Source organism: Caretta caretta, chromosome 1, assembly GCF_965140235.1.
Source record: "Caretta caretta isolate rCarCar2 chromosome 1, rCarCar1.hap1, whole genome shotgun sequence".
NCBI lineage: Eukaryota > Metazoa > Chordata > Testudines > Cheloniidae > Caretta > Caretta caretta.
Genome location: NC_134206.1, coordinates 200,194,252 through 200,206,551, shown reverse-complemented (window position 1 = coordinate 200,206,551; position 12,300 = coordinate 200,194,252). Strand labels below are relative to the sequence as shown.

The 12,300-nt window shown below is 43.1% G+C and overlaps 1 protein-coding gene across 3 annotated transcripts in view; it reads right to left on the bottom strand.

The window, feature by feature from the left end:
• SFT2D2 (SFT2 domain containing 2) overlaps nt 1-10,619 on the bottom strand; it is a 28,919-nt gene extending 18,300 nt beyond the window's left edge. For all 3 annotated transcript variants that reach the window (XM_048817267.2, XM_048817250.2, XM_048817259.2), the window contains exons 1-7: nt 10,491-10,619; nt 7,257-7,343; nt 5,780-5,865; nt 3,709-3,790; nt 1,879-1,914; nt 1,728-1,786; nt 421-450 (exon numbers count right to left, since the gene is read on the bottom strand). In XM_048817267.2, the coding sequence (XP_048673224.1) occupies nt 421-450; nt 1,728-1,786; nt 1,879-1,914; nt 3,709-3,790; nt 5,780-5,865; nt 7,257-7,343; nt 10,491-10,553 (443 nt within the window). In that variant the 5' untranslated portion in view covers nt 10,554-10,619. The remainder of the gene's footprint in view (nt 1-420; nt 451-1,727; nt 1,787-1,878; nt 1,915-3,708; nt 3,791-5,779; nt 5,866-7,256; nt 7,344-10,490) is intronic.
• Nucleotides 10,620-12,300: the final 1,681 nt, after the last annotated feature.

The window sequence follows — 12,300 nt, the reverse complement described above, 5'->3', positions numbered from 1 at the left end:
ATTTATTTGACAGCATATTCATACAGTCTCGTGCACTTTATAGGTTACATGCCTCCAAATGCAGTGTGCCTTTCAGTGCATGCAACATTTGAAAAAAGTAGTGGGTGAGTTTCAGCAAAAAAGCCAGCCAACTCGCTGGGACGCTGATGTTTCCTGAAAAGTTTACTGGGAGGAGGGGAGAAGAGAAAAGGGGGGATGGTAAGAACTCCTAACCCCCAGCTGCCATGTCCCACCCCAGAAACAGCTGCATTTCAGTCACAGGTGAAAAATTCTTAGGTGTTTAGTTTGTAATCAACTCTAAGGTCATTCAGAAAAAATGGCAGCACAACCATTTTAAAGTCATACAGTTTATGGGGGAGTTAACTGTAAGATAGAGTTTAACAGATATTCACTAATATAATAAGGAAAAATCAAGCTTACCTTGCAAATGGTATGAAAGAAATGCTGTACCTAAGAGAGGAAGAGAATATTAAAAAAACTGAGTTACCATTAACTTCAGATTACATTAGAGTCATACACAAAAGCAACAACTCCTCCCCACACCACACTGAAACAGAGACAGAAGTGTCTCAGTGAACACAAAGACAAAACGCCAGTTCAGGTAGTGGAAAGGCACGCAAGCTCCTCCTCAGCCATCCTCCTGAAAACAAGTCTGTTGAATCCATGAAGCGCCACAGCAAAGCTATGGCTCGCTATAAAAATGTTTATTAACAATAATCCTCCTCTTTCTGAAACCCTACATGCACCAAGCCCTGGGGCAAGTAGGATCAGTCATCTGGCTAGCGATGTACTGGGTGACTTGGATAAGGACACCTAGTCAACCTTCTATTTCCACAGCATCTGTAGCAATGACCTGGGAAGCTGTACAAAAGTTATAATAATGAAAAGGAATCTGGCCCTAAGCAATCCTGATCTAAACCACACAAAGTAAAGAGAACAGTCAAGAACAATGTAATCCAGAAAGGGAAAATCTAGTGTAAAAGGGAGGACTGAATGGGCAAAGGCAAACTGATCCAAACAAGGGAACCTTGCTGCTGGTTCTAAAAAGAGCAAGAGAAACTCTGGGAGGGAGTCCCACTGAGAGAGACTCTGCAGTAGAAGTGCTCTGCCCCCAGCCCATTCCAAGCAGAACTCTGGAGCAGAGAGCAGGGACAAGCCATCTGATCTCAAATGCCTTGTAGGATGTCACTCATGAAGATCAGGTCATTAGGATTAATTTGGCTAGGTGGTTCATGTTTGGGTGGCTAGAGGAAAGGGAGAACTCCCCTACCATAATTCGTACAACTTCACAGTCCTCTGACAATCTATCAACAAAAGCTAGATTTAATCCAGGTTACTTTGGGGGGAGGGGGAAGAGAGCAGAGGCAGCTTTAGCACGGGTTCATGGGTTAAACTGCACCCACAGAAAATCATCAAACCAATGGTGCCAAACCCAAGTGATGCTGCAGCCCTCTCTGTGCCAGGTTGAAATGCCTGAAGCCGCAGCCAGGCCCGGGAGCTGCTATTGTGGTGCAGGCTCACACTCTCCCACCCCTCTCCAGAACCTCCCCTCTGCACAAGGCCAAGATTACAGTTGCAGTGCCTGGGGAAGAGGGTCTGCTACAGATGGCTGGTGCCCCCTTGGCTATAACTCAGAATCCATCTCCTAGAAAAGTTTAGCATAGCATACCCATTGAATTCAGATGCTACACCCTCCCTATTAGGGGGAGGGGGGAAAAGTTACCTACCATGCCAAGGCAAAAAATTGCAAAATGCAGAAGATGAGAGCAAGTCCCTTGTTGTGCCACTGAAAGAAGAAAACAGACAATAATGCAATCAAATAATGAGCATATATATTTATTAGTGTGCACTGGCTATATATAAGATCCAAATACTCACCCAGAAGGCAGAGCACAATGTTAGTATGAGACACAACTAGAAGAGAACACAGCATGTCAGTTAAAATAGAGACTACTCCACAGTTAAAATATATTTTTTGCAAATATAAAGGAAGACTGAAGGGAAATGCAATATTTTACCTGATCCAATGTAAAAATTGCTATTTAAAACGCCCTATCTATACTATTTCTAAATATGAAATAAAGCAGCAAGCTGGTGAACATCACAAAAGGAAGATCACAGCTGCAGTCAAGGAACAGCAGAAGGCTTCCACAGCTTGTGGCAATTTCTGTAGGTTCCTACTTTTTCCCCAGGCCAGTTTTATTAGTTAGTATACACATTCAGGTACACTACTTCACTTTCTTATCTAAATAGAAATATAGAGCTTTCCAGCTCCTCTCGGTCTCTGGCTGCAGCTCTGATTTGCCTGTCTCTAAACATGCCATGAATCTGTTTCCTGTTGAAATCACTAAAACAGCAGCCCTGGGGTATCAACCGCTACCCAGTTCATATCAATTGAGACTATGAAAAATGTTCAGGTACTTTTTAGCTACTACTTTATTTATTTATTTTAAAGCATTCCAAGGCCTGAGTGTAGGCATGATCCACCCACTTCAGGCATCTGTAATGCCTACAACCCACATTGACTATAAAAATAGGAGCTGCACAGTTATGACACTTCTGGAGGGGCTTTTTGCTAGACTCCTTAAATTTACAGCTGAAGGTCAACACTTTCACTTATAGGTCTGGAGTGTAGACCTGGCCAATCAGTATAACTATGTTGGCTCAGGGGTGTAAAAAAATCCACACCCCTGAGTGATGTAGTTATTCTGACCTAATCCTCCATGTAGATGGCGCTATGTAGATGGGAGAGCTTCTCCAGTCGACAGAGCTACCGCCTCTCGGGGAGGTGGATTAAATACACCACGGAAGAGCATCATCACTAAAGCGCTGCAGCTGCACCGCTGTACGTGAAGACAAGCCCTTTGTTGAGATGCTTCAAAGCTGAAAGAGCCTACAGCCAGTAACCACCTAGATCCGTGGTTTTCAACCTGTGTCTAAGGGGTCCACAAAAGGTTGTCGTTAGCATAGAACAGTGGTTTTCAACCTGTGGTCTGCAGACCTTCTCGGGATCTGCAGACTACACCTAAGATTTCCAAAGGGATCCACACCTCCATTCAAAACCTTTTAGGGGTCCACAAATGAAAAAAGGTTGAAAACCACTAACCTAGATGCATTTGGCTAAGCTGCAAAGTTCCCACAAAAATTCAATTATACATGAAGCTGTAAGTCACCTGAGGATGACTAGATTCTCCAAGTACCTTGTTATGAAACTCCACCTACAAGCATTTTACCAAGGAGTGAAACTAGCAGCTAGGGTAAGTAGAAATAAGAGGGCTGACACTCTAATGTTACATTTCTGTCTGCCTATATCTCCACTTGCTTCATCCCAAACCCTCTTCTAAATAACTCCCAGTCCCGCTCCTGCCTTCACATCTTCTTTCATGTTGCCCATGTGGGTGTGTGTGTGTGTGCACATGCGCGTCAGATTTCTCCAAAACTTCTTCAGCAACACCTATCAATCCCCTCAGTGATAATGATTCTACTACTTCATGCACTTAAACCACTGCCCAGATTTAGGCTATGCTCTTCAGAACTTGGGACCTGTCTTTTTCAATGTTCTCTATAACTATATACATCTCCAGTGCTATAAGAACGGCAATAAAAGCAGCACTGTGAATGTAACTAGATCAAACCACTATTGACAACTTTGTTCTGGAATTTTGCACTGAATTAAGACTAGTTAAAACAAGATCCTTTGATACTTACTAGCATAACAATAGTAGCTATCAAACGAGTAGGCTCAAACATTCTTTTCAATTGTCTCATAGGTCCCATAAGGAAAACAGTGCTGTAACAAGCAAAACATAACACAGACACGTAAAACATCTACATACAGCAATAAAATTCGATTGTAAGATGCCCTCATCAAGCATGCTTACTGTGCTGTCATAAATTGACATTCTGTCCTAGAGGGCCAGTACTATACTAGATACCAGTGCCTATGTTATTATGGTGATTGGTGCTATCTGTATAGCAAAGATAGCCAGGCAGTACTATAGAATAAAAATCAGTATCCTACTGACAATGGGGAAGATACATACCAAGAACTGGGCACCAAACAGACTAAGTCTTGGGAAGAAGCAAGTGCTGACATTTGTAATCTAGACTCCTCCATCTCTGTTCAAAACCAAACATTCCAGAAGGGGTGTAGGGACAAGCTTGGTGGAGGTCAACGGGTCCCATCCCAGGTCTCCATTCTGATTTGATGAAAGTGATCCCTGAGGTACCTGGACTGCATTTACACAGACTAGTCAATGAGTTCACTTCCTACCAATGCGCCAGACACAGTCTTAAAGTGCCATCAGACTCGGCTGACTTTGTAGAACAGTGAGGCTCAGATTAAATTGATCAAATTTTCATTTAACCTTTTTTTTTTTTTTTAAATCTTGGCTTGTTATGTCCAGCTTATTTACCCATTTTCTCTCTGGTCCTAAGGTGACTCCTCTCCTCCCTCTTGTTGCTGACAACAGGCTGCCATTGCTTCAGTCAAGAGCAGCCCAAGATACAGTATAATGGAGGAGATGGAGTGGTGGGAGAGAAGAAAGCAATCCCAAGCCAGCCACAGATGAGAGAGGAGTAGCCAAGTAGAGTATTCCTGTGAGGATCAGCCAGATGGTATGTACCCAGAACAACCACATAGCCACTGGCATGCCTAATTCTACTGCATGCCAGGAATGATGGAGTCTCACTAGTCTCCCCTCCCTCACAGTCATGTGACAATGAGTTACACAGTCAAATTACACACTGCATGACAAAGTACTTCCTTTTATTGGCTTTGAATTTCCCAACTTTTAATTTTGAGTGTCCTCTGATTCTTATGTTACAAGACAAGGAGAACAGGCTTTCCTGCGCTAACCTTTCTAGAAAATTCATTACTTAGTACTTGTATCACATTCCCTCTATTCATCTTCTTTCTAAGGCAAAGAATTCCAATCTTTGCAATCTTTCCACATGAGTTTTCCCATGCTTTTGATCATTCTCATAGCTCTTCTTAAATGAAAAATAAATCTTTACATAATACAGATTGCAAAGTCCAGGTAAAAAAAAATTAAGGGCCCCATATCCTTGAACACATCAACTCGTGTCCCAACTTAACAAACCAATGCTTTATAGCTCGAGTTCTGTAATAAGCTAGTCGAGATGGGGTGACCACCATGGCACACAGCATTACAGATAAGGCTGCCCCTTTAATTTATATAATGGCATTATAGCAAGTCTCCATATTATTTGCCACCCCATTCCTTACATATTCTAAAATCTTGTTTGTTTTTTATGTCAGCTGCACATTGAGAAGAGGTCTTCATTAAGCTATTTACAGTGATAGCCAGGGTCTCTTGTGAGGCCAGTGAGACTACCTACACAAAGATATGCCTCCAGCATGGACTAATAGCTGATGGTTCAGAGGAAAGTGTAGAAAACCACAATGATGCACCAAACAATACATAAGTTATGTAGATGTCTTCCTCATCCTTCCTGCAGGGGTCAGATTTCATTCCTCTTATTTTAGCAAGTATATCCAGACAATATTTGATCCAAACAGTAAATACAAAATACCAGTTGAAATGGTTTCATTTCCCAAGAACTGGACTGTTTAAATCAGTCATGTTTGTTCCTCTTCTATTATTTCCGAATTTTAGAGATCTGTACAGAGAAGTGAACATTCAGCCTCACACCCCACCATTTCCACCACTCAGACAAGCATGGGTACATTCGCACACACTCATTCTGTTCCCATTTTCTGCCTTTGTATCAGGTAGCTATTTTACAGAAATGTTACCTTCCAAGGGATGCAATATTCCCCAGAGTGTAAAATACTGCAAAGAGAACTAGTCCTTTCCTTGGCACCCATAGCAGGCAAGTACCCTGAAAAGGAAGATAAGAGAACATAAGAATGGCCCTACTGGGTCAGACCAAAGGTTAATCTAGCCCAGTATCCTGTCTTCTGACAGTGGCCAGTGCCAGGTGCCCCAGAGGGAATGAACAGAACAGGTAATCGTCAAGTGATCCATCCCCTGTCGCTCATTCCCAGGTTCTGGCAAACAGAGGCTAGGGACACCATTCCTGCTTATCCTGGCTAATAGCCACTGATGGACCTATCCTCCATGAATTTATCTAGTTCTTTTTTGAACCTTGTTATGCTCTTGGCCTTCACAACATCCTCTGGCAAGGAGTTCCACAGGCTGACTGTGCGTTGTGTGAAGAAATACTTCCTTTTATTTGTTTTAAACCTGCTGCCTATTAATTTCATTTGGTGACCCCTAGTTCTTGTGTTATGAGAAGTAGTAAATGCTTCCTTATCTACACCAGTCATGATTTTATAGACCTGACTGGATAAAAATTGTTTCACGTTGCAACAAAAATAGCCCCAAAACAGTGTTTTTAGTAGCAGTGAAGAAGCACTAAAAAACTCAAACCCGAATGGCAGTTATAAAAGTTGGTTTGTGTTTGTTCACATTCTTTATAGTGATCAGAGCATTACATTACACTTGCTGATAGAACCCAGTTTCCTTTTTTATAAAAAGGGTTTTGGAATTTTTTGCTTTCATCAGGGACGAAACTGAAATCAATTTCTGCAAAAATAGGTAATTTTGCCATACTTGTGCAAATCTTATTCTTTAAGCAAAAGTAGGAATATCCGATACATGGATATAGTACAAAAGGATGTAGTTCCATCTACAAGGCAAGTTTTACCATGTCAGGTTCATTGAACTGAGTTCATTACAAAAGTGCTCCTTCTGACTCTGTTATAAAACAGTTTGATCTGACCTTTGTAGACTGATTAAATCATGTTACCACACAATCCCTCAATCTGCCTATGTAGATGAATCCTTAGTATTGCCTGGCTCAGTCCTCCTGGCTGACCTGAATCCCATTCCCTTCCTGAACCCCAGCACTAGTTTACCAGTCCCATCCCACATAGCCAACCTCATATCATTCCTTTTGGTACTTGAGAATCACGTTCCATACAAGCTGCATATTGATCCACACATCACCCAGTCCCCAACAAATCAAAGAGGAGTGGACTGATCATCTTCTAGATTTTTAGTTTATGTTTAGTTTAATTTTATAGCTGCATTTCAAAGTGTTCCCTTCCCAATCCAGATGTCTGCTCAAAGTCCCAAGCAGCTGGCAGAACTGGGGCCAGTTTGTACATCATTTTGTTATCCACTTTGGGGTGCTATAAAAAGCAACTGCAGTGCTCAAAACACAAGTCTCCTCCTAGAGCAGAAGTGGACAGACAGAGAAGAACTTACCAGGACAGAGCACAGAACTCCTAAGGCAAAACAAGCGATGAAGCCTTTCACTCTCGTGCCCCAGCTTAATGAAGTTGTATCAACGATCTGGAAGCCAAAAACAAATAAAGAGACATATCCTTTAACACAGTGATTTTCAAACTTTTGTATTTTTGACCTCTTTCACACATCCAGCCTCTGAGTGTGATCCCCCTTATAAATTAAAAAACATTTAAAATATTTAACCCTATTATAAATGCTGGAGGCAAAGCAGTATTTGGGGTGGAGGCTGACAGCTCGCGACCCCAAAGTAATAACCTTGCAACCCCAAGGGGTCACGGTCCCCAGTCTGAGAACCCATTTTAACACATCAATTTGTGTCCCAACAAAACAAACTTTATAGCTCTATTTCCATCAGCAGCTTAAGCACCATCTGAAAAATATTCCGCTAGAACACAAAATAAATGAAAAATGAATCCATATACAACAGCAATACTACTAACAGAGAGCTCAGTTTTGAAACCACACTGCAAGCAGAATTCCCACTGAAGTAAATGAGAGTATGTTATTACCTACATCAGGGGTGACCAACCTGTGGCTCTGAAGCCACATGCGGCTCTTCAGAAGTTAATATGCGGCTCCTTGTATAGGCACCGACTCCGGGGCTGGAGCTACAGGTGCCAACTTTCCAATGTGCCGGAGGGTGCTCACTGCTCAACCCCTGGCTCTGCCACAGGCCCTGCCCCCACTATACCCCTTCCCGCCCCCTCCCCTGAGCCTGTGGTGCCCTCACTCCCAGAGCCTCCTGCATGCCACAAAACAGCTGATCAGGAGATGCAAGGAGGCGCTGATTGGCGGGTGGGTGAGTGGGAGCTGCTGCGAGGGAGCTGATGGGGGGGGACTGCTGATGTATTACTGTGGCTCTTTGGCAACGTACATTGGTAAATTCTGGCTCCTTCTCAGGCTCAGGTTGGCCACCCCTGACCTACAGAATGAGGCCCCTATCAAGTCCTAGATACCTACAATAAGCGAATAGCTTGCCACAATACTATATAGTCTGTTCATTCCACTATATTTGTACCTACATATCTAACCTTTCGTGTTCTTCTTTTAGCAGACACATACCCACCTCAGCGAGCACAGACTCTTCGCCTCCACATTAAAGCCTGGTCCTACACCTAAAACTTAGTCAACTTAACTACCACACTCAGGTATGCAAAAAAATTCACACACCTGAGAAATGTAGTTAAGCCGACCTACGCTGTGGTGCAGAAGCTGCTAGGTCGACAGAAGATTCTTTCATAGAATTAGCTATTGCCTCTTGTGGGGGTGGATTTACTACAATGATGGAAAAACTCGTTCCATCACTGTAACAAGTGTCTACACTACAACATAGCAACAGTGAAGTTGCAGCACCACAGCTGTGACACTACAGTACTTGTCATGTAGCCATATTCTCAGTTATTATTTATCAATTTCCCCTCTCCCACCCTTGATTTCTATATTCACTGGAAGTGAAATCAGGCAGATTCCAGTCAAATTTTCAAAGAAAAAGCAGTTTATAAAAAGCACCACAATTTGTTTTCTGTTCTCTGTTTTCTATGTTGCATTCATCTACACGGAACAGAACTATAATGCTTCTATTTCATCCATCTAGTCAGAGTGAAGTCCTTGCAACATATTTCCTACCCACCCACAAACATCCAAACACTGAACAGCAAAAAGTTACGGAACTCTAGACTTTATGAATACTTGAGCATGTTAGCCCTTTACACACTAGAGCGTACTTAGTTTTAGACACATAGCATGAAGGTGAGGGAAAGAAGTTGGGTGGGATTATGAAGTCATTTTCATGCATTCAATTGGAAATCATTTAAATACATGGCATCAGACTAGTTTCTAGGAAGTTTAGTCACCTTTCCACATATAGAACATTTTAAAAGTTGCATGGCATCACATTTGGCTCAAGATTTAAGCTTTGCAGGAAGTAGTTTTTTTTATAAAATCCAAGAACAAAAAGGTTTACGCTATTTTTGTAAAAACAAACCAAAGGTGTTCAGCTTCTGAGTGCTACATTGTTTGGGTTTCAAACGCTTTAGGGAAATGGTTATTTGTTTCTTTTTTCAAAAAATAACCATTCCCCTAAACAACCCAAACAAACAATGTAGCACTCAGAACCCGAAAACAAAACCAGATGCCAAGGTGGAACTGTCTAAGAGGAAAGAAATTCAGTGAGTCAACAAAGACCACAAACAGTGAGATACACTGGGTGGCTAAAACTCTTTCCCTTTAAACCCAGTGTTTAAAGTTATTGGTAACACAGATAACGTGAGTTTACAATATGAGCTCGGACCCTGGTTAGCACAAGGTCTGCGTGGCCAGAAGGGAAGTTGGGCTTGAGCCCCAGGTCACACTGAAATGAAGGCATACCCTAGGTCAGTGGCTCAACTTTTCCAGATTACTATATCCCTTTCAGGCATCTGATTTGTACACCCTCAAGATTCACCTCACTTAAAAGCCACTTATTTACCAACTCAGACCTTAAATAGAAAACGGTCACAGCACACGGTTACTGAAAAGTTTCAGAGGAACAGCCGTGTTAGTCGGTATTCGCAAAAAGAAAAGGAGTACTTGTGGCACCTTAGAGACTAACCAATTTATTTGAGCATGAGCTTTCGTGAGCTACAGCTCAATTTTACCAAGTAATTATAAATCGATTGGAATATGAATATGGTCGTTACACGGCAGTATGCAGAGCAGTATAAACAAGTCTCTGTACGAAATGTGTGTTTGTACTGACTTCGCTCGTGCGTTTTCCGTAGCCTGTTGTTAAACTAGGCAAATATCTAGAGGAGGTGATGTACCCCCGGCAGACGGCTGCGTACCCCGAGAGGGACGGGTCTCCCTGGCTGAGACCCAGCGGACGAGGTGGACAGAGACCCTGTAAAGCTCCCGTGCCCTCCTACCAGCTCGCCAGGGAGCGGCGGCGGGGAGGACTCGCTTCCCAGCCCAGCGGGCAGCAGCTGGAGCGGCCGCGCCATGCCCGGCCCCGGCCCCGGCCCCGCTCCCCGGGGGAGGGCGGCGCTGACAGGCCAGGCACCGCTCCCGGCTCCAGGGCTTGCACTGAAACTCTGCCTCCCCGGACGGGCCGCGGGGGTCGCCCCCCGCCCCTGACACGAGCCGCCCGGCCCGGAGCGGGCCCGCACCGGGACAAGCCACGGCAGCCTGGCCAGCGGGAGCGGGGGGGCTCGTTACCTCGCCCAGGCCGCCCTGCTCCTCCGCGTCCTGCCCGTTCAGCACCCGCTTGAGCTTGTCCATCCTGCCTGGCTCCGCCGCCGCCCCCCGCTTCCGTGACCCGACTACTTTACGACTGGCCCGGCCCGGCCCGCCCCGCCCCCGGGACTACAACTCCCAGCGCGCACCGCGGGCAGGAAGTCGCCGGTTTCCAGCCAACCCGGCGGCTAATCCGGCGTAGTGCATGGTGGGAGACGTAGTCCCGACCCGCTCGCGCGGTGCGTGCTGGGAGCTGTAGTCCATATTGGCCTTTCTCCTGAAAGATTTTGCCAGACCCAGTAGCACATGGCGTCTATGCCACAAGGCAGCTCGTAGCCAGGCATCAGCCTTCACTGGTGGCATGTTGCTCCTTTTCCACACTCTCAGTGCCAATCAGGGCAGCCTCCAACACAGCATTGCCAGCCCATGATTTTATGGCAAAGCTCCCACTATTTAGTGCTTTCCCTAAAGTCCCAGCTCCTGGAACTGTGAGAATCTAAACTTTCATTTAAAAAGTTTCTAGACATCAGCATTGTGGAGAAATGCTGGGAAATGGGACCGAAGTCTAATCCAAAGTCTCAAAAAACAGAACACAAACGAAAAAAGCAGCAAACATTTATTATTTTAACATGGTATTTTTAAACCCAATCTCACTGTTTTGGGGTGCCTGCTTCATCATTTTTGAATGCTCGGATTTGGCAACATTTCTTAAGTCATTGTGCTATGCAAAAGGGTCCACTGACATTACTTCAGCCATACTTAAGGTGATCTATTACTACAAAATAATATAAATAGCATGCAAGTGACTATATCAGGGCAACTTCTATTTTATTATTTTTCTTAAAAGGGAGCATACTAACCTTTTTTAGTTTTCTCCCTGACCCACTATTGTTTAAAAACCAACATTGTACAGAGTGTCTTATTTCTAACCAATTTTAAAAAACTCCAAAAGCCACTCTTCTGTTAATCATTTCTTCACTACTTTCTTTGCGTACATATTTGCATTCCTCTTTTATTTAGCTAAAGCTTAAGAAGGTTGTTTATTGGGCTTCCAAAATATCAATTATTTATAATAGCAAGATCATTGAAGATTTGAAATGTTAAGACTATAAGCAATCATAGTTGCTTTTTAGGCCTGCTCCAGCAAATTTTTTAGTACATGCTATATGCACTATTCACATGCATATAGATGTGCAGAAGTGTTTGCAGGATCAGGCCCTAGTATGCAAAAGACGTTGGTAGCACATAGGGCTAGCTCCTGCAGCCACTGAAGTCAATCATAAAATTTCCATTGATTTCAAGAGCGCAAGATCAGGCACTTAGTTACTAAGTATGCTGTAAGCTATTAATACAAGAACAGTAATATACATGCTTTCATAATGACATTGCAAAACAGACAGGAGAGAGCAAACAATGCATTTTCAAACATTTCTTCAATTCAGAATTGTAAATTCCATTAAGGATATTCCACAATGCTAAACTTTGAAAATGTCAAGTTGCACTATTTTAAAAACATACATGTCTTAAAAAATATCATGTCTTGAAGCATTTAATAACTTCAATTACACCAAATAAATTTCTTTATGGTCTGTACTAACATCAGTTTAAGAACCAACCAAAACACCGGTGCAATGAGCAATTTCTTCTTAGCTCTGGATGGAAAGAAATAAGATTACACTGTTGGAAGTGCAGATCCAGTTTCTGCACAGTAAATATAGGTATATTATGATGAAAACATTCATTTTTCATTTTTTAAACAATTATACCTTATATTCAAAGCCTTTGGACTCTC